This window comes from Trematomus bernacchii, unplaced genomic scaffold, assembly GCF_902827165.1.
Source record: "Trematomus bernacchii unplaced genomic scaffold, fTreBer1.1, whole genome shotgun sequence".
NCBI classification, from domain to species: Eukaryota; Metazoa; Chordata; class Actinopteri; order Perciformes; family Nototheniidae; genus Trematomus; species Trematomus bernacchii.
In genome coordinates, this window is record NW_022987905.1 from 1906775 (window position 1) to 1933995 (window position 27221).

At 40.7% G+C, this 27221-nt stretch overlaps 1 protein-coding gene across 1 annotated transcript; it reads right to left on the reverse strand.

Moving 5' to 3' along the window:
* Positions 1-880: 880 nt before the first annotated feature.
* On the reverse strand, positions 881-27197 carry tnfrsf19 (tumor necrosis factor receptor superfamily, member 19). The gene is made up of 10 exons (XM_034114694.1): positions 26887-27197; positions 24306-24397; positions 22313-22426; positions 13928-14106; positions 13224-13309; positions 7020-7184; positions 4083-4211; positions 3455-3557; positions 1950-2167; positions 881-1229 (listed from the first exon to the last, which is right to left on the reverse strand). The coding sequence occupies exons 2-10, from the start codon at positions 24369-24371 to the stop codon at positions 1225-1227; spliced, it is 1065 nt and encodes a 354-aa protein (XP_033970585.1). The 5' UTR covers positions 24372-24397; positions 26887-27197; the 3' UTR covers positions 881-1224.
* Between the last annotated feature and the right edge of the window lie 24 nt (positions 27198-27221).

The window sequence follows — 27221 nt, forward strand, 5'->3', positions numbered from 1 at the left end:
CTTTCTTTCATGTTGACCCTTGCAAGCCAGAGAAGCTTGAGTGATTCAACTGAAAAATAGTTTTAGCTAGTTTGTTTGCAAGAGATAAAAACACCCGGTCCTCCACGGTCTCGTGTTATTTTTGGAGATTGCCTTTACGCTTAAAAAAATCACAAATTGGGTTGTTTCATGAAGACTATCCTGCTGATCAAAATGATGTATTATTATAAGACTTGCAGATATGAGACCAAGTGAAAATTAACATGAAAAAGGAATGGGGTGTGGCAGAAAGGCTGAACGGCGGCAGCCTGAGGCATTCATTGAAATCGTACTTTCTAACCGCTTACAAGAGATAAATAAATCACTTCTAATGAATTCACTGGAGAACAACACATGAACTGCTCACTATTCAAACGTATTCAAGTGCTTTATTTACAAAAACAATATGTTTACAATAACACCATAACAGGGGGAAGAGAAACAGTCTATGTTACAAAAATATTGACCTATGTAATATTTTACAGTATCTACATCACATTCCTCATCTTAATTGTTCCATAAAAGATTGTCTTCAAGGTGCAACATTAATAAACCACTTTCTGACACTTTTTGCTTTTTTTCTTCACGCCTCACATCTTTTTTCTTACACACAAAAAGCTTCATAACACCAACTGCAGGATCAGCGGCCATGTTCTCCTACATGTGAATAATATGCAAAGCAGCGGCTCGCTTTGATTCACCGTCATAAATCAATACTCCAACTTCATTCAGTCCCACCTTCTGGGCCAGTGAGTTCACATTCTGTGTGTGTGTGTGTGTGTGTGTGTGTGTGTGTGTGTGTGTGTGTGTGTGTGTGTGTGTGTGTGTGTGTGTGTGTGTGTGTGTGTGTGTGTGTGTGTGTGTGTGTGTGTGTGTGTGTGTGTGTGTGTGTGTGTGTGTGTGTGTGTGTGTGTGTGTGTGTGTGTGTGTTTTTATCTCTGTGCCCCGGTGCTTTCCTCAGCAGTGCTTTTGTTTGCATGTATGTACATACTGTATTCTGACCCTGTGAGGAGGGGCTCCGAGGTCAGCACAGCAGGAGGCATTTCAAAGAGGCGGCTGCACTTGATAGTGTCTGTATGGTGGAGGTGGTGGGGGGGGGGGGGGGGGGAGGAAGTGGCTGCTGGGTAATCTGATCTGGGATCTGGCCGCGGCTGTTGTTGAGTCCGGGGTGGTTCAAGGGTGCAACACGAGCCAAAGACATCCATGTCATCCTGCAGAGAGAGAGAGAGAGCAGGAAGAGGAGTGCGGTGATTAGTAACAAATCTACCCAGAGAAAGGGGGGGGGGGGGGGGAACAGGATCGTCTTGTCTACATCAAAGAAACCCGTCTGGTATGTCTTGTTTTTTTAACCAGCTGCTCCTCATGGACACCAACAGCAGAGGACATCACACAGCAGGAAGTACAAGCAAGCAGTTAATGTCTAACGTAATTATAGAAAAACTGCAGATTTATTTGAGATATCCTCTTTGTTCTCCAGAGGTGGAGCACAGATTACTAATTTAAGTGTAAAACAAATATTGATATACGTCAGTAATTACCCCACTGGTGAATTTAAAAACGGCGGTTGCTAACAAGTGTCTATGAGACTACTAAACGTCTTGACGCCTAACGTTAGCCGCCTTTAGCTTAGCGGTGGTGACGTGAAGTCATGTGAGCGTGCTGTAGTTCCTTTATAGCCTAACATTAGCTTTTTATTTTAAAAATCATAAAGTGGTTTTAATATGTGAAGATTACCCAACTGAACAAAACGTGCAAGTTAAATAAACGTTTTTAGAGATTGTTTATAATCCAAAATCACATGGAGAAATCCCATTGGCTGTTTGTCGAGAAATGCTAACATCTGGGTCGGCATCCTCCCTGCACCACTGTATCAAATGGAAATCGTGCAACATCCTAATGGTCTCCTGCAGGACAGTCATGCGTCTCCTCACCGTCCTGACTTGATGCCTGCTGTTTGGGGAGAAGTGCATCTGTCACAGCTTCACTGTAGCTCCGTCTGCTCCTCTCAGGTGAGTTCTCCCTCGACCTACACCTTTCCTCCTCCTCTCCGTGCTCCACACTCTCTGCAGGCTCTGGAGCTCCTCTCATCCCAGCGGCCTCTCTGCAGCCTGACTCTGGATGTCCTGCCTCCTCATCCTGGTGTGTATTTCTGTGAATCATAGTTAAAAAAAAAAAGCTGTGGTTATTATCTCCAGGATCTCTGTTCACAGCCACACCCTGTGGTGCTTCACTTTAATGCAAGATTCCCCAGTTGTTTCCCAGCGTCTCCTAGATTCTAATTAAATGTAGAAAATTCCCCTCTGAGAAATGTTGACTGTGCGCCCGGTGCTAATATGCCAGCACTGAATAGGTATTGAAAGCAGTAGCTGTATTGTTGCTTTCTGGGGCTTTTATTTTGAAAGACATTCATCATCCAGCGCTTACTGTTCAGATACAGTTCCTTTCTTGGACTTTGATTTTTGAAAAAAATACTCATCCTGAGCTTCCTGTTAGGATTTAGATACTTTCTGGATCTTTTATTTTGAAAATAAACCTCACCTTGACCTACCTGTTAGTATTTAGATACTTTCTGAGTCTTTTATTTTGAAAGTAAACCTCACCTTGAGCTACCTGTTAGTATTTAGATACTTTCTGAGTCTTTTATTTTGAAAATAAACCTCACCTTGAGCTACCTGTTAGTATTTAGATACTTTCTGAGTCCTTTATTTTAAAAGTAAACCTCACCTTGAGCTACCTGTTAGTATTTAGATACTTTCTGGATCTTTTATTTTGAAAATAAACCTCACCTTGAGCTACCTGTTAGTATTTAGATACTTTCTGAGTCTTTTATTTTGAAAATAAACCTCACCTTGAGCTACCTGTTAGTATTTAGATACTTTCTGAGTCTTTTATTTTGAAAATAAACCTCACCTTGAGCTACCTGTTAGTATTTAGATACTTTCTGAGTCTTTTATTTTGAAAATAAACCTCACCTTGAGCTACCTGTTAGTATTTAGATACTTTCTGAGTCTTTTATTTTGAAAATAAACCTCACCTTGAGCTACCTGTTAGGATTTAGATACTTTCTGGATCTTTTATTTTGAAAATAAACCTCACCTTGAGCTACCTGTTAGTATTTAGATACTTTCTGAGTCTTTTATTTTGAAAATAAACCTCACATTGAGCTTCCTGTTAGGATTTAGATACTTTCTGGATCTTTTATTTTGAAAATAAACCTCACCTTGAGCTACCTGCTAGTATTTAGATACTTTCTGAGTCTTTTATTTTGAAAGATAAGCCTTGAGCTGAGTTTCCTGTTAGGATAGAGATACTCTATGGGGTTTTCATTTTGAGTTCTGTTCAGGGGCAAAAATGTGCAGTATTTATACTTTAAAAAGTGAAAGATTATCACCGTTATTCCAGTGACTTTTTGTTTCAGTATATTGTGTTTCCTCACCCGTCGCTGAGGCTGGTCTGGGATGGGAAGGCGCTGACGTCCAGGCTGCGGCCCAGACTGCAGCTCTCCTCACAGCACAGGGACGGGATCAGGTGCACCGGACCTGAACATCACACACACATCAATTCACCCACCTGCCATCACACTGTACAGAGTGGTGCAGGAATGAGTCCTACAACCTGTGAATGAGTCAGCATTCTACCACTTCCTGTTCCCTCTTCTCAAAACCAACAGTTTTTTTTATGTGTTTGTAGTTAGACGCTTGAAATAAGGTCTGTTGTTAAGACAAGCTGAAGAGATTTTAACGTTTGGTTCTACGACTAAAATATGTCAGTAAATACCCCACTGGTGAATTCAAAAAACGGCGGTTGCTAACAAGTGTCTGAATGAGACGACTCAACCTCATCACGCCCAACATTAGCCACCTATAGCTTAGCGGTGGTGATGTGAAGTCATGTGACCGTGCTGTGGTTCCTTTACAGCCTACCATTAGCTTTTTACTCCAAAAACCATAAAGTGACGTTTATATAACTGACGGGTGAGTGGCCTAAGAACTCTTTACTTTGGATAAAACGGCCACTGAAGTGAGGATACACTAATAGTTTGATGTTCTGCAGCTGAGACGTACCGCAGGTGTGTCCGGGTCCCAGGTGGCAGCGGCAGCAGGGTCTCTGGGGGAAGTCGTGCAGCCAGCGGGGGTCCAGGCAGGACAGCTCGGCCCCACTGTAGGGACAGTCCTGGGACCGCAGAGAGGCCGCTGAGGGACCACAGTCATTAGAAACAGCAACACACAGGACAGTATTGATAATATTATTTCCCTTTATAATGGTTTTTACATCACACCGAAAAAAACTAAATGAAATGTATCATGTCAACAGATTTCATATAACTGTATTAGGTTAGTTGAAAGCAATAATATTAAGTTGAACCTCATATTTTTATTTTTTTAAACTTAATATTATTGCTTTCAACTAACCTAATACAGTTGTATGAAATCTGTTGACATGATACATTTCATTCCTGTTGTGTTCGGGTCAAATCTGACCGATTTACTACTTTCATCAATCATAACTTTTTTGTTTTACATTCGATTGCATTAAGGCTTTATGATATCCTGACATTTGAACATATACAATTGCTGATCACCACTTTCTTGATTTGATTTACTCAACTTTGTAACACCCATGGTGCTCCCGGTAAACACACACACACACGCACGCACGCACGCACGCACGCACGCACGCACGCACGCACGCACGCACGCACGCACGCACGCACGCACGCACACACACACACACACACACACACACACACACACACACACACACACACACAGACACACATGCACTAGATGTGTTTCCCCCCCCACACAAACACACCCACAGAACAATTTGATACATTTCCCGGCACACGCAATACATGTTCAGTGTCTATTCTTTGTATATTTACTGCAGTTCTTCATGTATACCAGTAGTCTGATACAATATGTACAGTTTGAAAGGGTGTTAAATGAAATTTGGTGATGATTAATGGTTTTTGTCTTAATGTAATAGCAGTTAAAACAGGACCGGTCAAATTTGACCGCGAACACCAAAGTAAGGGCGGGAAAACGAACACAACACAAGGGTTAAGTCAACATTTTAGTTTTCAAAGTGCAGTTACCTGCGACAAAGACATGTTTTGGGTTGCCAGGTTGCATTACCTATCTTTTGGAAATGTTTACAACCTTTAAAAGTATTTAGTTCAGCTTGCTAATCTAAATGTGTTATAAACCATGTAATGAGATGTATGCAAATCTTCCCCTTTGCTAAAGTAAGGTAGTACTTTTATGACCTGTAAAGAATAGCCCGCCTTTTTACTCTCTTTTCCTAAATTAACTAGATACTCATCATTTTTTTATATATATATATATTTTTTCCTGTTGGTCGTTTTGTTCTGCATGTTTATTTATTGCATTTTATTTGTTTTATTTAATTTTATTACATTTTATTCTTGTTGTTCATGTTTTGCTTTTTCAGAAATGTGTACCCTTTTGCTTCAATAGAATAAAAACCTTATTAAAAATGGTAACAGAAACAGCCTGGAATTTTGATTTGTTGTCTAATTGCCGTCGTCAGGTGAAATCCTCTTGGCTTCAGATGTGCTTCAGATCTGACTAAGCTTCTTTCATGCTCTTTAAAGTGTTGAGGAATGCCTCACAACCCTCGGGTCCATGAGGACGATTAAAATTCTTGAGTATAATTTAAACTGTGAGTGTTTTGTAGCAGCTTGGGCAAAGGGTGGGGCGCATGTTTGGAGTAAAACAATAGTTCACTTGTGTTCACCCCTACACTAAAACATGGGTAAAAACAGGTAACTGGTCACGCCTTGGTAACTTCTATCTTTGTTTTCAGGTTCATCAGGAAAACGTGATGTCATTAACTCCTCGCCCCGGGACGTTTCACATACTCCAGCGCTTTTAGTCTGAAGAATGCGGCTCATTATACAAGTTCCCACAAATATGTAACATCGGGGTTTAATAAAGCTTAACACTGGAGATCACGGCTGACAGATGAACTGGCACCGTGTTTGTGAAGCTGACAAAAGAGCGATTATTAAGGGATTCATAAGTGCCACTCATATTTTAACATGCACTTTTTTTATTTCTTGCACAACTTTAATCGCTGTGGTGCACAAGGAAATAAAACACGGCAACAAAACATGTGCTTCTAGTTTCTACAGAACTCAGTAAATCTCAAAAACACATCATATATCCAGGGGTGGAGGAAGTACTCTAGTAGTCATTCTAAATTGTAAAAGTACTCTGTTAGGAAAAGTCCTCTATTCAAAATGTCACTATAGTAAAAGTACAATAGTATTGGCATTACATTAATCTAACGTACCAAATGTAAAAGTTAGGAACTTTTTCAAATGTATTGTTATCTGTACTTTGTTGTACATTAAACAGTTAGTAGAGATGGATTATGTTTATCACATGTTTTCTAATGCAACATCTGAAAAGTCACTAAAGCTGTTTAATACATTTAGTAGAGTAATACTCAAATATGAACTTAAGTGCAGTAAGTAAATGTACTTTCCACCACTGCTAGCTCATCACTATGTAAATCTTCATTGTTTAGTTGTTCTGAAAACTGAATATGTGTAAAAGTAGGAACTTAAGCAGAAGTGCATGAATAGTGTTTTCTAACTTCAGGCGTTTGCATTGATCTTTGAAGACATGTTTCAAAGCACCACTCATCAGAGGTTACACCTGTCCTGATTCAGCCAATTCTTTTTTTCAGAGATCAACTTTTTTTGGATAAAAGTACGTGAACAGACTTTGTTCAGCTCTGGGAGCCGTATGTGCACATCATGAGGGATGGGAATGTGGACTGCCTCTGAAAGGAAACTGTGAAATTATGTTGTTTTATGTATTTTATTTGTAGGCGCATGCTTTTAATACTGGTGCAAGTTGAGGGTGTGTGTATGCGTGTATGTGTCTGTCTATGGTTTTTGGTTGTTGTTCAATAAGAAAATACCAATAAACATATTGTGAACAAGCAGATGTGCAGAGGCTGAGACTCACCGCTGGGCTTCTTCTCCAGCAGCTGCCTCTTGCAGTAGATGACGCAGAGGACCAGCAGGGCGAGCAGCACGGTGGCCAGCGCGCTGCAGATCACCGCCGCCAGCGCCATGTCCCGCGGGCTGGTAACCACCGGGGGGAGGGGCACCAGGTTCACTCGCCCACTGCCTGCAGGGAGAGGGGGGGGGAGAGACATGAGAAACACGATAAGGGTTTATACATGAGAGCAAACCATCAGGGTACTTTCAATCTACGTGATGCACCTGAAACCCGGAAAAATATATGGATATACACAACCTACCAAAAGCTCATTTACCAATAGCTCATTTACTGTAAAAATCACATATACTGTATACATATATGGTTCTTTAAATATATTATGATGCTAATACTTGTTTACCTACTTAGTTTTAGTTGTAAACAAGTATTGTAACTGTAGTTTTGCTCCTTTTGCTTAATTAAAGAGGCCCTATTCTGCTTTTTGCAGTTTTCCCTTCCCTGTAGTCTTCTTTAGATTTGTGTGCACGTAAATGGTCTGCTAAGGCTAAAATCCCTGAGTTTCTCTCCCACAACCCCCACCCCCCCACCTGCCTGAACCCCCTCAATAGGACTCCTTTGTTTACGCCTGTAACATAATGACATCACTAAGTAACATTTGCGCTTTTAATGGCTAGCGCTTCAACACATTGTACGTGATAGGCTAAGGGACGGGACATCTCTTTGCGGTTGACCAATCACAACAGAGCCGGCCAGCTAACCAATCAGAGCAGACTGGGCTCTGGTTTCAGACAGAGGGCAGTATGAGAAAAATAAAGAGCTTTTTGAACATCAAGTCGTTTTTTTTAGAGGAGCAGCTACTTCATATTATCCGACAGCCAATCAGAGTCGGGTAACGTGAGACACATAATTTCGTTTGCGCCTTGAGCCAGTCATCTCCTGGCTGAAAATCTAATGAAATAGGTGTTCAAAGAGAAAACGCCTGTGGTGGATTCTCTCTGTCTGGTTCCCCACAGAAGATGATTTACAGACACCTTCCCCCCCACCGCCCACCGCCCCGGGGCTTCCTCACCGCTCGTCACACAGACATGAAATCAGGAGAAAGACATATTTCATATTTTGAAATAGGAAATATATGTGTGGGTGTGTTTTTTGTAACGCTTCTGTGTGTCACTGTGTCTGCGGTGGTGAGTTAGTGCAGTGATTTCACGATTAGGCCACTTTCAAACAGGTCTCATCGTCAAGACCCTTCAGACACTCTCATACAGAGTGGAGCAGGAGTGAGTCCTAAAAAGCAGAAGTTAGTCAGCACTTTTCCAGTTCCCTCGTCTGGAGGTCAATAGCTTTCTGAATGTGTTGTTGGTAAACCTGAAATAAGATCTGTGGTTAACACAAGCTGAAGAGATTTTAACGTTTTGGTTTACGTCACAAAATACGTCAGTAAATACCCCACTGGTGAATTTAAAAACGGCGGTTGCTAACAAGTGTCTAAATGAGACGACTAAACGTCATCACTCCAAACATTAGCTAACTTTAGCTTAACGGTGTTGACATGAAGTCATGTGACCGTGCCGTAGTTCCTTTATAACCTTATGATGCTAACTTCTAGGTCATCCTACACAAATACGTCATCACTGCACCACTCTATTAAGGACTTTTAAACCTCGACAATGCTGGTTATAGATCCCAAAGATACAGAACACCAAAGTGTAATACTTCTAAAGGTTAGATATCACAGTTGATCTGGCACTATTATAGCGTCTGCTACAGGTAATTATCCTTTCAAGACCTCTTCAAAGAGAGAAGCAAGTGATCCAAGTGTTAACAATAGAGTAGTCACTCTCAAATAAAGGCTAATCCTCCCCCACAACAAAAGAGAGTAGCAACATTTAAAACACAACAGAATGTCATGTTTATATACGTAGATCACAAAACAACCGAACAGTATGACATGTTTCAGGACTGTTTTGCTATGGGTATGTACATGCCTCAGTCATTATCAGTAATCAAATGCAATTCTCCTCATCAATGCATGTATATACGACAGGGAGGATGTGTGTTATTGCAGAGCAAATATTAGAAGTATGCAGGTCTGACGCTGTGAATTGTGAGAGATTGTTGATGAATACGACGATATAAAAAGATGAATGGCTTTTTGTTTGAGAAAATCTTTTTCAGTGAGCGCTGCTGTTTGCTTTTCAGAACATTAATCATAGAGGTCCAACCTTTCCACAACACATAGCTCTTTGTCATGCACTGTAAACTTTACTTTAGCTCTGAGCAGCTTTTTCATTCAGCCACATGGGGGATGAGGGTATTTTGACATGCCTTCCCAGGGGAAGACAAAAAAGAAAAAATCATAAAAACGAGTTTGACCCAGAGGGCACACTAACTAACTAAAATGGGGCGAAGCCTGCGAGCTAGTTCAGGCAGTCAACTCGAGCACTTATGCTGCATTCATACATAACGCCCCTTGCCACTCTACAACCAACCAAACAGAGTCTCCTTAATATGCCGCTCTATTCTGCCAGATCTCTCTCCATGCATTGCTTGCTGCTGCTGCTGCGTTCGTGCCCTGCTATTGCGTTCACATTGCTACCGCTGTGTTTCATGCTGCTGCTGCTTGCCTGCCCCACCACCACCCCAGCTTCCACCCCAGCTTCCACCTGTAGGCTCGGGGGGTTAGTTATTTAATCATCACTCATCGTGCTATGTATATCTGTGGAGTGATGATGCCCGAGCCTAGTCGTCAAACTCAACTATATGCTGCTTCTAATAAACATGTTAAAGAAACACGTGAGTTGTCTGACTGAAATACATATAACGCTCGATTCACACAGGTGACAGGTGCATATTCGTTTTTTTGTTTCTCTACTCTGACATGTCTCCATGCTTTAATGTTCAAAAAGCTCTTTATTTGTCTCATACTGCCTGTGCTGCAGCACCTCTTTTCACCCTCTGTCTGAAACCAGAGCCCAGTCTGCTCTGATTGGTTAGCTGGCTGGCTCTGTTGTGATTCCCACAGGTCTTTTCACACCATGTACATGTAAAAGTGAAATAGTTGAATCCAAAGTTCTTGGTATAACATCATGCATTTATATTTGCTCATGTATGGCCCTTCTACACACAGGCATTGATGCTGAAATACAATGCAATAAATACTTTAAAAATCACATCAAATAGAAAACTGGATACACCAAAAGAGAACAAACGTTTGAAACCCCTGTGAGGTGTAAAGAGGTGCCTCTTTTATTTGGAGTATGTGGCATCCCATAAAGTCAACATGCAGGGAGGAATGAAAGGCTGCGGTTTATTGGTGAGCAGATAATATCAGCAGGTGTGTGTGTGTGTGTGTGTGTGTGTGTGTGTGTGTGTGTGTGTGTGTGTGTGTGTGTGTGTGTGTGTGTGTGTGTGTGTGTGTGTGTGTGTGTGTGTGTGTGTGTGTGTGTGTGTGTGTGTGTGTGTGTGTGTGTGTGTGTGTGTGCTGCAGCTGCTGCGCCTCAGATAACAGGAGGCCTTTGTTTGGGGGGGGGGGGGGGGTTGCAGGTGATGCTCACCTTGGACGAGATAAAAGTGACCAGCAGAACAAATTCAAGCACAATGGAGAGATGTTACATGTTTAAAATACAATACCCTGTCTGTGTATATGAAGATTATCACGGTAATCTCTGCTTTGAGGGCTCAACAGACTGTAATATAACACGAGACGTTCAGGGAGTAATAAATTACATGTAACAGGGTTTAAGTAATTAGGATACAAAAACGTAACTGTATTCCCTTACAGATGAATAGAAAAATATGTGATCAGATTATATTTTTTTAAATGGTGGATTATTATTAGGATTACAATGTTAGTAGAAAACTAAAAAGCGCATAGTGATTGTTGTTTGTTGCTTAATGAAAGGCAGGTTTTCATATAAATAAAATCTCTGAACAAATGACCCCTAATTATCTTGGTTTCTTCTTTCAAAGGTCACATTGTTCTGTTCTCCTACATAATACACTTAAGTAAAAAAACATCTGGTTGATATTTATTTTATCTTGGATCTATCTGCATTGCATTTCCTATTGAGGTAACCCAAAAGAAAGTAATCAGGTTCCTTTTATATTGTGATACTCAGATGAGGTTAATGTAAGAGTAATGCTTTAATTAGAACATCTCTACTGTTTGTCTTTTTCATTCCTTTCAAACATGCTGTTTCAGTGTTTGTGTGATGAACGCCGGCCTTGACACAACTGTCTGCTCGTCCGTCCATCTGTGAGCTCTCGGGTTCAGACACTGGAGGAGGCCTGCATGCCAGACAAAATGTCCATTGTGTCTGAGAACATAGCTGGTAGTTAGCTCCTGACGGGACTCTCAGCGGAGCGTTTCCAAATGTTTGAAAGTCCTGCGCCTCCCTCCCAGTGTTATCTCCAGGAGGGTGGTGAAAACTTGAAGGGCAGATCTTTTTCTAAAAGGCCACGCTGGCCGGGGGCAGCGGTGCATCTGTGCAGGGGAGGACTGTAAATCTTAACTCCCCCTTCCTCCTCTCTTTCCCCCGGTGGCTTTTTGGAGCCGAGTAAAGAAACGAGACTGTGTTTTATGGATTCCTTCAGCCTCTGTAATGTGTTTCATCTGCTGGAGTTTTTCACTGTCACGGTAGATTCTTGCAGAGCTGACTAAACCTTGCTAACACACACTGAAATCATGCAGACAGACAAATGCATACTTGCTCTTTGTAGTTTATCCCTGTGTTGTTCTAATGACTATTTCCAACTGGATTACACAAAGCAGGTGTGCATTTCATCTTTCTTTGCTCAGTGTAAAGAGAAACAATGGTTTGAGTTTGAAGTAAAGCCACACAACATCAGTTATTAGGATTCCTCAAATTAGATGTTTGTGAGAAATGGGGAAAATAGAAAAAAGAAGTGCCTTAAAGGTCACCTATCATGCTATTTTTAGGCGATAGCATAGGTCTCAGATATATACAAATATATAAAAAACATGTCTATGAAGTGTTTTGCTCAAAATACCAAACAGATCACCCATTCTAGCCATGCCTCATATCCCTCTATTTCACTTCCTGTTTCAAAAGTGCTGATGACACCGGGGACACATATTTAAAAGACATCAAAAAGTGCATTTTGCATGATAGGTCCCCTTTAAATATCCGTGATGTAGTTTAGTTTAGTTTACCACATACAGTAGAGGGAGAAATGTCCCCCAAGTGAATTCATTCTCTGAACTACAGGCCATGATGATGAACTGAAGATTAGCTCAGGTTTGACTGAGACTTGTTTCTCAGTGAGACTCCTGAAGAGTCGTAATGTGTGCATTTGCTTTATTTATACATCGTTTTTTTTACGTTATCCCGTTACATGTAATCCATTACCCCGCAAACTGTTTCCATTTATCTAGCTAACCCTGGCTGGGGTCCTTCTGATGCTCACGCTGCCAAAAAGTGTTCCCAGAAACAGCTGCAGCCTCCTCTACCATCAGGAAGTCACACTCAATTACCAGAGGTATAAGTTCACTGGCTTGTTGGTTTTTATGTGGAAACCTGAAATCATGAGGTTGTACTTAACCGTTTCTAATGGCCGGAAGAAAAGACGTTAATTGGATCTGTAGCCTACTGGAATGTGAGTCCTGCTCTGTGAACACACTGTAACACACAAAAGGTAATACATTGTGCGGCCTTGAACGAGCACACTACCTGTTGTAGTTTTTTTTTTTTGATGCCGCTGAGACATGTTTTGTCTAGAAATATTAACAGAGGTTTTGTTAAGGAAGTTTGCTCATTTAATCCAAAGTGAGTGCTGCAAATGAGTGACATTCTGAGCTAATATAATCCAGCGTTGGCAAATCCAGCATTATGTTAGTGGTATCCATTTCAGCTTTTCAACTGCTTAGCTTTGTAAATCCAAGCATTTATTTACTGAATGAACTGCTCTAACGTCTGCAGTTCTGGTTACACCAAAGACCTTGAGCGTGTGTGAACAGGCTTTTTTTTTTTCATGTTTGTGGCACTGCAGCCTGAGTTTTGGTAGCATTTGGCTTAGAGTTCAATAGTGTGCTGTTTGCTTTTGGACTATTGTATCCTAGTTGTTTCATCTTAAAAACATATTGTGGGGCTGGGATGAATAGCCTTCATTCATGGAAACATTTAACAAAATGTCCCACTGATGTGAGGCCAAGCGTTAGAAGAGGAAAAAGAAAGGAGAGGTGCTTACAGTGCGGCTCATAAGGAGGCGGAGGGTCTCCACAGGGGATACACTCCATGTCCTGGAAACCACTTAGTTTGGTCTTCCTGTAATATCTGTTGAACACACAAAGGGAAATATTTTAAATCTGTCATGAACATTTGCACATTTTGTACTCACACTACCTCACTGCATTAACATCTTAATCAACAAAACAGCTACTTTGCACAATTTGTAATGTATGTATTACATAGCTTTTATTTAACACCTTGAATAGAGTATTTTAATTCTACTATCCTACCTACCTACCTTCCTAACATCCTTCTTACCAATATACCTTCCTCCCTAGTTACCTACAGACCTACCTACCTTACTACTACCTACCTACCTACCTTCCAAACATCCTTCCTACCAAGCTATATAACTACCTTCCTACACCTACCTACCTACCTACCTACCTACCTACCTACCTACCTACCTACCTACCTACCTACCTACCTACCTACCTACCTACCTACCTACCTACCTACTACCTACCTACCTACCTACCTACCTACCTACCTACCTACCTACCTACCCAATACTGTTGTAAAAAAACATTGTGCAATATTTACTTTACTAATTTATCTGGTAGCTACTTTATTATGTTTTAGATCTCACTGCTTCTTCCCCCTTTTCTCTATCGTCGTTGTGAAAAGTACACTTTTTCTGTGCTGTGTGTGTCGCCCCCTCACCCTGGCAGACAGTCTCCACACACGGCGTTGCTGGTGGTCGAGCAGTTGCCCTTCTGGAGGCGGTTGATGAGTCCGCAGTCCAGGCAGGGCTTGCACTTCTGCAGACTGCGGTCCTCCTTGAAGCGGCTGCTCCGGCAGGGCACGCACCGGGCATCCTCTCCATAACCAAAGCCACATTCCTGGGGGGATTAACGGGAGAAATACACCGCGTAAGAGGTGGGGTTGGTGATTTGGGGAGATGGGCAGCTGGTGAAAAGAGGGCTTGAATGTGGACTACCGGGGGTCTGAATTAAAGAATGATCTTGGCTCGCGGGATCAGAGGAGAACAAAGGCCGGCCTCTTTTGAGAGTCCATCTTACACTGGCAATAATCTCCCTGACTCTCCGTTTGAAAGAGCGGCCTTCCGCTGCAAGACCCAGAAAGGCCAGGCATTTGAATAATAAAGGCCCTGGGGGACACCCACTGTTGTATTATTGCAAGTTTATTGCTGCGTTTTTGTGCAACTCCCTCTCCAAGCAGACTCTGTGAGTGTCCCGTTGATTGAGTGGCCAGTGGGCAAAAGGAAACGCCTCAGGAAGGGGGTAAGGATTATGGAGAGGTATATGGAGAAAATAAGTTGAATACTCTTTTTGTCGTCTTCAACAATTGAAACAGCACTTTAAAAGCACAGCTTCCTCCTGCTATGTGACTGATCTAATGCTCAACCACCTTTTGAGGATTTGTTCACCTGAAACCAAGACGTTTTTGAAAGATAATCTTTTGGGAAAAATATGTTATTGCTAGCTCTGACTCAAATGTAGACAGAAAGAAGAACTATGTTTGGTTCGTTGAATTATTTCTTTTAGAATGAGTATAACTTTTTCACATTCCACATTGTTTTATACAACAACCGGCAATGTAGAAATGAGGACCTCTAGTCTGATATATAAACGACGCGATACGAAAAATACAATTTAATACGATACGACACGACACGACACGACATGATACCAAAACAACTTTATTGTGTTTGTCCATTGATCATAACACCCAAGTATTTATATGAATCAAATACCTGCTTGATTATTTCAGTATGGAGGACGATAGGGACTTTATTTCCTCTGTTTTCTTTGTGTTAATCTCAGAAGCAACAGTGGGCGACCAAGTCTTCTGTCTTCTGCCTTTCCCCTCTTTATCACTCATCAGCCACCCCCTCTCTGTTTCTCACTCTTTCTCTGTCTCTCTCTCCCCCCCCCCCTCCACCTCCACTTTTCCCTTCCCTTCCCGGCCTTATATGGAGAGTTCATAACAACAGCTGCAACGCTCCATATCGCCGGTCCACCTCGGGCCAGGCTGGCTCAAGGGTTCAACGTCATGTGTTTGGCTGGAAGGACTGAAATCCTCATCTTCTGACGGTGCCATCGGACGATCGCATCTTTACCCCCCCCTCCCTTCTTTATATCTTGCCAGTCTGCTTCCCCTAACCCAACCTCCCCCCCCCATATCAGACTTGTTGTGCCCACATTCCTGCAGGACTGCATGCCCGGGCAGTGAAACGGGACACGGGCGAAGAGAGAAGAGAAGCCCCGTTTGAAGCTGGCCCCCCCCCCTCCCCCATGTCTATCCTCCTGGCCCATGATTGCTCCGCTGGACAACAGGAGGGCAGCTGCTTTGGAGCTGATAATGAAGGATCAATGCATGATGTCATCCCTGCAGAAGCTTTTCACTCAGCGCGGTGTACAGTAATATCAGCTGTCATGTAAATGTCAGTTTGTCATTGAGGTCTTTCAACACAACGTTTGAGGGATTTGAAAGAGAACGAATTACAAAACAAGAGATGGAAATGAACAGCTGGAGTAAAGAAATACAATTAATATATTTGGTGTTAGTTCAGTGTTGAGTTGTAGTTCTTCTCACCATGACCTTTGCTTCTAAACTACACCAATGTGGATTGTTAACACCTATGATGTTAGGCCAAAGCATTAACACATGTAGAGTTTAATCCCAGGTCAAATGTATGGTAACGGGTTTTGAACATATTGTGTCGTATTGTAACGTATCGAGTCATATCGTATCGTTAGGTGTCGCAACGTATCTAATCGTATCCCAAAGTAACGCATCATACCGTACCTTTCGTATCGTAAGGTGTCGTGTCGCATCGTTACGTATTGTGGTGTATCCGATTGTATAGTATTGTAACGTGTAGTGTCGTAACCACATCGTAACATATCGTAACCATATCACAGAGTACTCTTATCATATCGAATCGTATCGTATCATCGTGCCCCCGTGCCCCCGTGCCTGTGGGAAGCTCAGACTGAGTGAAGGGAGGCTGGAAAACTACCAAAGCACTCAACCCTAATACTACTCCTCAAGAAAGTGCTGTTGGTGACCCACTTCCACATGAAGGATGGTTTCCCCCCCCCCCCCCCCCATGCTCAGCACTGGCACTAGCTCTGCCTGCGGGGCCCCACATGGCAGGACGGGGGCCGATGCCACGTCGTCAGGAGCGGGTCAGAGCACTGAAACAAAAGGAAAAACAGGCCAACTTCTGGCCCTCTGATCCAGGCGGCACAGATCATCAAGGAGTGATCTCTTTCTTCTTTTATCCCCGCTAACAATGCTGCACAGAGCCAACATCCTGCACTGACTGAGCAGCTCAAAGAAACTCCTTACTCTGTGGTAAACTGTGACGTTGTTATTATATGAAAGGATGAGAACAAAATGTGTAAGCCTTTCTCAACACACCATTAAAAATCCACCAATAACTGCAAATGAATACACATTAAGCAGTTCTGGACAGTAACAAAAGTACATTTACTTAAGCACCATAATTGAGTACCGTTTTGACATCAATGCACTTAACTTAAAGGGGACCTATCATGCAAAATGCACTTTTGTACGTCTTTTATACATGAATATGTGTCCCCGGTGTGTCAGGGAACTCACCAAGTGTCAGAAAACACAACCCTCTCTCTTTTCCTCCATACCCAAATCTCTAAAAACGGGGCTGCAACGGATCTGATACAGACTGATACAGATTTGAAATTGTTCTGACGTCAGAAACGGGGTGCTCCGCCTATATGGGCAACTCTCCACCTATCAGGGGAATGAGAGGTTGCCGTGGCATGGTAACAGCATGGTAACATGACGCTCGTGCCTCGCCCCCCTCCTTTGCAGGGGGGCGTGGTCAGCTGCAGCTCATTTGCCACAGAATCAGCCCTTGTGAAGACAGGGCTGGAATAGAGCAAATAGAGCGAAATGAGGCATGGCTAAAATGCATGATCTGTTTGGTATTTTGAAAAAGAAACTTCACAGACATGTTTTATATAGGTATGGCCCTACAATATATTATTCAAATATAGCATGATAGGTCCACTTTAAGTAGTCGACTTCTATTGGCTAGCTCTACAACACATTGTATGAGATGAGGATAAGAGGCGGGATATCTCTATGCGGTTGACCAATCACAACAGAGCCGACCAGCTAACCAATCAGAGCAGACTGGGCTCTGGTTTCAGACAGAGGGTGAAAAGTGGTGCTGCAGCACAGGCAGTATGAGAAAAATAAAGAGCTTTTTGAACATTAAAGCATGGAGACATGTCAGAGTAGAGGCACATAATAGTAATATGAACCTGGAAATGAGCTGAATAGGGCCCCTTTAAGCAAATGGACATTCATGTGTGAATCCTTAAAAACAGATGCTAAACATCCCATTGCCATGCCCTATCTCCTGATCTAGTTTAGTGGGACTGCCAAGCATAACAGCAGAGGAGTGTAGAGGAGAGAGAGAGCTGAAGCATGTTCAGACGCAGAGATATTTCTGAGATTAGTAGGGAATCACAAGGGGGGCAGCAAGTCATCTGATCTGGTAATGAACCAACACTGAAAACAAAGTATGAGAGCTAGAGCAGTGCTCTGTCTGGGATACAACACACTCCTCTCTGTTACACTCTTTCCCCCACTCAAACTTGATTTGTTCAGACAATTAAAAAGCAACATCCACACAGTAACCAGACAGCCCGTGTTCTAGAGTCTTCAGAAAGTTCATTCTTGTGTATTATGGACACAAGATGGTGATTTATCAATGCATGTTTCCCCGCAAATAATCAAGGTCAGTATAAATCCCAACAGTAGATGAGTAGGGTATATCTCCAATCATACTAATTCAAGATATATGTTAACTATTGAGACCATTTTACAGTGTGGTTTACATGTTTAAAACACTCTTTTATTAGTGTTATAAACATGTCAGTCTCTCCATCTCATGAATGATTTTCATCCAATGCTGTAGAAGATTCTGCCTTTACGAGTAATTGCTTTTTTCACGGCTACTTTGAATATTTGTCTGTCCGTAGCAATTCCTTTGTTAAGTTTTAAAATGATAGCTATGATTGGGCTGTCAGAGTATGTCTTCACTCTATTACAGCTGGTTTATGTTTTTTTTATACACATAACAGTGAAGATAATGCTTGTTCTCTGAATTTGACAATTTTATATGTTGCTTTTACACCCTTTTGTCTCTCATTCAGAAGTCCTTTGCCCTGGAAGTGTGGCTGCAGGAAATGTTTCACTCTTGCTACAAACTACAAGACACATCAAAGTTGTGTTTTTAGGCTGCTGGCAGTCTTCCAGCATTTCCCCTTGCATGCTTGATACAGCACATGTCCAACTTACTATGAATGAAAAATGTCTGAGACAAAATAAGTGGTTTTAATTTAATGGCCGTTCCCTCTGTGTGTGGTTCTTTTAGCTACAGTTAGTGTAAAGGGGCTAATTGATGTGTGTCAGCCCGCCTAAGAGCAGCTTCCAGAGGCAAACTTCCAGAGCAAACTGGGGCACATTCCTCTGGGATCTCCATGGCAGCTGCACAGAGCGACTCCAAAAGTCTGCTTCCCTCTGAGCCCTGCCTTTCAGAACATGCATGGATTGTCTTCAGATCAGAAGTTGTTTCTCTGGGAAACTTTCTCTGAGTTGCAGGGCCGGGTCGCCTCTGTGAGCGGGACTCCCGCTACCTTCAGAGAAAGAGCGAGGCGGCCAATTATTAACCAGGACCCCGGGGTGGCTAGCAGCATTCATGCCTGTGGAGCTGAGGGAACACGAGGACTACTGAAGCGTATGACCGACCACAGAGTGCATGTCTGCGTGCACAGAGATTAAAGGCAACCAGGCTTAAATGCATGTGTGCAACAGATGTCAAGGGTGATGCAGAGTTTTTCCACCAGTAGGGGAAAGCTGGGATGAGAGTAGAAGTTTCAGTCATTTTGAAAGAAGACTTTACAGACAGAAGACATTTTTCATTGTGACTCCTGACAGTTAAACCTGACTTGCCTCTCTACTTAAAAACTCTGACATGGCAAACCTCCGGATGTATTAAAGTACTAATTAACCTATTAAATGTTTATGAATGATGACATATAAAACCAAAAATGTATCACGACAGTAACACAATGTACCACTACAGTAACACAATGTTCTGTTTGCCTTACTTTCACTCTTGGTCTTGGAAAACTTTACAAAGGATGCACTCAAGAAAAAAACTGCAAGAAAAACTATTATCATTAAGTTTACATTAAACTCTTTTCTTTCATAATGCATATACAACTATACATATCATTAAAGGGGACACATTTTTAATCCTAAATATCTTGGTTTCTTTTTTTTGTTTCTTTTTTTAGAGTCACTGATTTTAAGCGTTTTTACAGGTAACTAGTAATTGTAGCAGAGTACATTTTTTCAGTAACCCTCCCAACGCTGGCTGCAAGAGAGGAAAAAGCTGACTCTATTGAAGCCTGTTTGTACAAAGCACACATAAACCTGTGGCTAAGGTAGGTGGAGGAGAGGAGAAGTGTAGTCACAGTTGAAAGAGCAGCAAGCTTAGGCATGGCTGGCTTCAAACGGTGAAGACAATGAGTTGGACAGGGAGCAACGGGGAGAAACAATGGAAGCCATTCAGCCGCAGGAGGTCAGGAGTATGGGTGTGACTGATTAAAGAGGGGTCGGTGTTCAACTAAAGCTAATAACGGCCCGGCTGCTCTCTGCATGAAAGAGAGGAAGTAATAAATAATGTTGGATACACTTTTCTAAACATTGTCCTTGCTTTTCATTTGCAGAGATGTTTTTTTTCACCATCCCACTTCCTTTAGGTACAGGAAGTTGATTCAACTGACCGATAATAGATCCCTCATTGGACTACCAGTGGTGGAAAGTACATTTACTCAAGTATATTTGTACTTTACTTGAGTATTTCCATTTTATGCTGCTTTATACTTCTACTCAACTTCATTTCCAAGGCAAATGTTGTAAGTTTTCCCCTTTTGTTGATTGTTTTTGACACATAAAACCAGAAAAACAGCAACAAAAACCTTTGAGAATCAGCCGTATAACGTGAAGGCATATTTTAAGGATTCACAGAACTTGATAGAATTATGTCAGGTTTGTTTATGGCTGCAAAAACAAATGACATTCAGGCACAGTAATCATTTTAGCACCATTTAGCAAATGTTAGCATGCTAGCTAGCTCTTTTAAGATGGTGAGCATGGTCAAAATAGTTCTTAAATATGGTGCTTTAGTACATTTCCTGAGTTACTTTCAAGCACTGGTACTAGGCACAGTGGGTGTTAAGCTGGCTACACACCAACCCGATTTTGGGAGTCAGAGGCCGTCAGAGGCAGTCGGGCATTCGCGGCGCCCTACTCAGGTTGGTGTGTCCCGCACCGTCGTCTCTTTACGGCACCTTGTCACACCTCCCGCGGGAGGTCAGAGAAAGTCGGCCCAAGCAATCACTCTGATTGGCTGTTCACACTACCGCTGCCTGCTGGTAAGGACAGTTATTGCCACTCGTCGACTGAAGTATTTGCGGTGTGTTCGTAGGCGGGCGGCGTAGCGGGCGGCGTAGCCGACGCAGGCGACGTAGCTGACGTAAAAGTCGGGACGCCTTCGGTACGCGTTCTTTGGTCTCAGGTGGGTGTGTAGTGGCCTTTAGAGCTATAGTCAAACAGAGCATGTCCCTTGTGAACATGTTAGCATGCTGATGTTCAACCCAGTCTCACGTGTTATTAGTCACGAAATTAATTTAATCTATTGATTCGTGTTCACCAACACGATTTTCACCTTTTTTTCGTGTCACACAGAACGATTTTAAATGCAATGTATTTCTATTGGTAGTATGTTTCGTGCCTGCAACACGTCTTTTTCTCCGGTCGGGTCTTGGAAGACCAGAAGCTGTGTGGTTCATAAAAACATGTTCTTACTCAATATCTTACCCTAAGCCTAACCCTATCCCTTTTATTTTAAATTGTATAATGTCTGAGTTTTTTTTGCCGTCAGTGAGGAAAAGAAATGGCTCAGAGCCTCAGAATACTGAAATCTGTATTTTATGTCATCTTTTTTTCCTTCTAATTTGTTATTATTTGGTGCAGGCACGAAACATACTACCAATATAAATACATTGCTTCTAAAATCGTTCTGTGTCAGAATACTTAAATCTGTATTTTTTTTAAATGTGGTTTTCCTTCTAATTTGTTATTATTTACATTGCTTTTAAAATCGTTCTGTGTGACACGAAAAGAATGGCGAAATCGTGTTGGTGAACACGAATCAATAGATTAATTTCGTGACTATAACACGAAATGCCGTGAGACTGTGTTGTGATGTTAGCACTTAGCTCCAACAGCTGCTGCCTAATACCAGCAGTGGAAAGTAACTAAGTACATTTACTCAAGGACTTAAGCACAATTTTGACATAATACAACTTTATTTGAGTTAATCCACTCATATTTGAGGTAATTAATCAGGTTACTTTTTATATTGTGATACTCAGATTACATTACTTTTTTTTGTACAGGTAACTAGTTATTGTAATGCAAAATATGTTTTAAAGGTCCCCTCTTATACTGTTTTTCATCAATATATTATAGGTCTCAGATATATACAAAACATGTCTCTGAAGTGTTTAACAGATCATGGCAGCATCCCATAATCCCCTCTGTTTCAGCCCCGTTTCAAAAGTGCTGATTCTCTGTCTGTTACTTTAGATGAAAAATAAGGAGCCACTCCCCACGCCCCTCTGAGAGATATTTGGTTAAAAAGAACACAATGGTGCTCTAGGAGGAGATTCAGGTGATAAGGTGGGGGGGTGTTACCTTGGTTGGTTATTGGCTAATGGTTACACAAGCCAAAAAATCGTTATGACATCATAAAGTGGCCAAAATCTGATCAGCTCATTTTCACACAGGCTTTATATAAATGGATCAGGACAAAAAGTGAGAGAATCTTTTTTCCTGAAACTTTCAGAATCTCTTTACACAGAGGGGGACACATGTTTATGTATAAAAGACATGAAAAAGTGGATTTTGCATAATAGGTGACCTTTAAATAACCCTGTTTATTGAAGGAGTACCCACCTTTGAGAGCTCCTGTCCTGCATCACACTGCCTGCAGGGTCTACAGCTCCCGAAGCGGTCCTTGTACTCCTGCTCTCGGCACTCCCTCGTCTCCTCCTCGGCCCCCACAGGAATCTGAGGGGACAGACGTTTGGTGAAAATTAGAGATTCCTGTGTGTCATCACTACTTTCATCCACAACAGACTGAATCCACAGCTAATCTCTCTCATAATAGTTTAAAGGGATTTCTTCAAAAACAAGTCTGATACTGTTGGGATGAGATAACATATAATGAGCCCTGTGGGAAAAGCAGCAGATTCTTAATCAAAAGCAACAATACAAGGATCGCAAGAGAGAAGATAGCAAATACAATACAAATACAAAAAAAGTAAAATGACTCTCAGACTTGTCAGTGTTACCAGCCGTTGCCTGTTAAGCAGTTCATGTGCATGTGTGCAGAGGTGGAGGAAGTAATCAGAATCCTTTAACACTAGAACCGCCAGGGGTCGCTGTATACCTAAAACCGCCAACGGGTAAAATGTACCCGCTATTAGAATGCATTGATTTTCAAGGTACAATGTTCTTTTATTTATCATACTAGAACACAGGGTTAAGAGTGAGTTTTGATCGCACAGTGATGAAACTTATACCAATAGAATCTGTGGACTCTCAGCTTCCATATGATATCTAGTGTGCAGATAGCATGAATTATAAAACATAGCTAAAAATGTCTATCTATCTATCTATCTATCTCTCTCTCTCTCTCTCTCTCTCTCTCTCTCTATCTATCTATCTATATATCTATCCATCTCTCTATCCATCTCTCTATCTATCTATCTATCTATCTATCTATCTATCTATCTATCTATCTATCTATCTATCTATCTATCTATCTATCTATCTATCTATCTATCTATCTATCTATCTATCTATCTATCTATCTATCTCTCTCTCTATCTATCTCTCTCTCTCTATCTATAAGGAACCGCAGTAAACAAAAGGCGTTGCTATAGCAACACGTCATGTTTATGTTTACGCGCAAGATCAATAGCGCGAGAGTCACTGCATTTTCTACAAGGTAAATATTACCCGCTGGCGCTGATGGGTATAAATGGCAATTATTTTGGCAATTTTTTCAATCTGACTTCATATTGACCATTTTTAACAACAGAGGGTGCTACATAACACACTTTCAGGAAAAGTCACAGACTGGGAGACTTGAATATTTTGTTGAAAAAAAGTTACATACAATCAAGAAACAGCTGCGGGTAAAATGTACCCGTTGGCGGTTCTAGAGTTAATTAGGTAAAAGTAGAAATACTTCAACAGTCACCAAATGTTCCAGTCCAAGCTGTGTGCATCACTTTTAAGTGTCCCCTGGTTTCTGTTGTGTTTGAGCTTCTTGCAGTGTTTTGTTTATACAGCGCTTTTAAGGATGAGAGTAAAACTTTTAAGTCATTTTGAAAGAAAACTTTACAGACAGAAGACATCTTTGATTGGGAGTCCTGACAGTTAAACCTGATTTGCCTCGATACTGAAAAACTCTGACATGGCAAACCTCTGGATGTATTAAAGTACTAATTAATCTGTCAAATGATTATGAATTTTGACGTAAAAAAACTCAAATGTACCACTACGGTAACACCATTCTTTGTTTGCCTTTATTGTACTTTCACTCTTGGTCTTGGCCAACTTCCATCTTGAATTGTTTTGTTTATACAGCGCTTTTAGTAAATGCTGTATTTGTTTCGCCAAGTTGGTGAATGTTTTCTAAATCCATGTGTTGTCAAGTTGGTGAAGATGTTTCGTCATTTCGTCATTTCTATGTGTTTTGGCACATTTGTGTTTTTATATTTACATCGGTTTTGAAACTGCAAAGCGTTTATCCTAATGGAAATGTTTTGCACGGGTCGGACACTGTAAATTGTGGTAATTATAGGTTGTAAGCAAATCAAAAGAACAAAATGATCTTGTTTTCTTTCTTGTGTTGAAAATAAAATGATGAAATGCTTACCAGAGCTGAATATATGACATGCATGGTGAGCAGAAGTGAGAAGGTGTGTTGAAGGATGCTGAACATGTTGATGAAGCACTTGTTGCCTGCAGCTGTAAACAGGACACAACAGAAGACCACTCAGTACTAGTATGCAAATTGATTGTCACTCTCAAAAGTACAAGTAATAACTTTTTTGAGGCAAAACTCAAAACTAACATTTTGTTCTGAGTTGTACCACCAATACAGGCAGGTTTAGGCAGTGGTGGAATAAGTAGTCAATTTGTAAAAGTACTCAAGTTACAGGTGAAAGTCCTCCATTCAAAATCTTACTTAATAAAAGTAAAACGTGTTGGCATCAAATTATACTTAAAGTACCAAAAGTAAAAGTAATGGTAATGCCTAAAGGCCCATTTCAGGATCATATATTTAAATGTACTGGATTATGATCAGTGGAAGAAGTACTCAGATCCTGTATTGAAATAAAGGTAGCCATTCATTTTGTCAAAAAACTCAATAAAAAGTCAAATTCGCACCTTCTGATGTAAAAGTACAGGTCGGCAAAATGTACTTAAAGTATACAAAGTTAAAGTACTAACTATGCAGAAATATGTGATATATTATTTTATATATGACATTTTGAGATTGTTAATATTGTTGCATCAAGCAGCATTTTACTGTTGTTGAAACACAGTTTTGATGCACACATTATTAATGCGAATACCTTTTTGTAATATATTGTTTAATTGTACTTTGTTGTACCTTAAACATGTTTGTCCACTAGTTAAATGTTTAGAGATGCATTATGTTGAAAGTTTATCACATGTTTTTAATTCAACATCTGAAAAGTCCCTAAAGCTAAGTGAAGTAGAGTAAACGTATATAAATACTAAAGTAAGGTACAAGTATGTACATAGTTTCCATCTTATTTATTTTTTTGTAATGTTCCTATGAGTCTTCTTAATGTAAATCTGTGGAGGTTGTAATAAAAAAGCATAAACTAACTTTGCTATACTTTAAGTTCATTAAACTGATCTGTACTTCATAATGTGGGAATTGTACTTGTAATGGAGTATTTTGACATTAAGGTATGGCTACTTTTACTTCAGTAAAGGATCTGAGCACTTTCTTTCACCTCCGATCATAATCCAGTCATTTCATATACACCTTATGTTTCTGAAATGGGTCTTTAGGCATAACCAGTACTTTTACTTTTGGTGCTTTAAGTCTAATTTTATGCTAATACTTTTTTACTTTTACTTAAGTAACATTTTAAATACAGGAATGTAACTATTATGTACTGCTACTTGAACTTGAGTAAAACATCTGAGTACTTTTTCCAGTGGTGGAATGTAACTAAGTACATATAGACAAGTACTGAACTTAAGTACACAATTTAGATACTTCTTCTTTACTTGAGCATTTTCACATTATGCTACTTTATAGTTTTACTAACCTATTTTATTTAACACATTTAGTTACCACTATTATTAAAAGATATAAATTAACTCGTACAATATCACATTATATTATAGGTAAAGCTACCCAGCAGTGTATAATGTAATTCAAATAAACCCCACCTTTATCAAGTGCCACAGTGAAGTGATGAACACATTAATGCAATAATAATTATAATTTTAAAAAGTACCAATATATAGGTGCTTAAATGGACCATTCTGCACAATGACTACTTCGGTACATAAGGTTACATAATTCATAATAAGTTAATGTTGCTAATACTTTTTTTTCTACAATTTTGAATGCAGGATTATTAATTGTAACTGAGTATTTTGACTCTGTAGTATCGGTACTTTTACTTAAGTAAAACATCTGAGTAACTTTTCAACCACTGCAAATTTGAAAGCCACATTGCAGTCAGTTTATCTTACAGTGTAGCTACAATAACAGTATCGTTATTGTAATAGTCAGAGATGGGAGAAGTACTCATATCTTGGACTTAAGTCAAAGTAGAAGTACCAGAGTATAAGAACCTACTTAGTTACAAGTGAAAGTTCTGCAATCAAATTGTTACTCAAGTAAAAGTACAAAAGTATCAGCATCAAAATATACTTAAAGTACCAAAAGTACAAGTACTCATTATGCAGATTGGCACATTTCAGAATAATATATATTATATGTTTTGATTATAATTATTGATGCATTAAAGTGTTATCAACGCTGGTAAAGGTGCAGCTAGTTTTAATGACTTTGTATACTGCAGGGTAGCTTGAGAATTTTACTCCAGGTGTAACTAAAGTCTTATTTAAGTGTTGATTCTATTTCACATCATCAATCCAAATTTGCTAAGTAATTAAAGGTATTAAATAAATGTAGTGGAGTAAAAGTACACAATTTACCTCTGACTTGTATAGGAGTAGAAGTACTAAGTAGCAACACATGGAAATACTGAAGTCAAGTACAAGTCCCTCAAAATTGTTCTAAAGTACAGTACTTTAAAGTACTTAGTTACTTTACACCAGTGGCTATAGTGCACATGTAAAGCTTGAAAACCAACCGAAACGAACCAAAGGCTTGTTCTGTGTTCGTTGTCGTAAGAGCCCAAACATCGAAAGTCTAGAAACGAATGAAAGTCTCTTCTTACCTGAGAGAAAAAGAGTATTTAAGTGAAGTTGTTGGTGGTTTTAAGTCGACAGCAGACCGGTGAGAGGTGAGCTGTGTGTCCCGCACCGGTCCGCTCACCATGTCAGCTGCAGAAACACAGCGAGCAGGACTACACTCTGCCGCAGATCAAAGACGGGGAGAGGGGGTGGCTGCATGGATCTGACGCGCGTGTATCTGATCCCTGATCAGCCTGCCTCACATCAAAGAGCCGTCCCACAGCGCGAGGCAAACACACACACAGGCTGAGAAATGTGATCAATAACAGCGTTTCCTCTGCCGCTTTGTTATCAGAGTCTACTCTCTCCCTCTCCACTG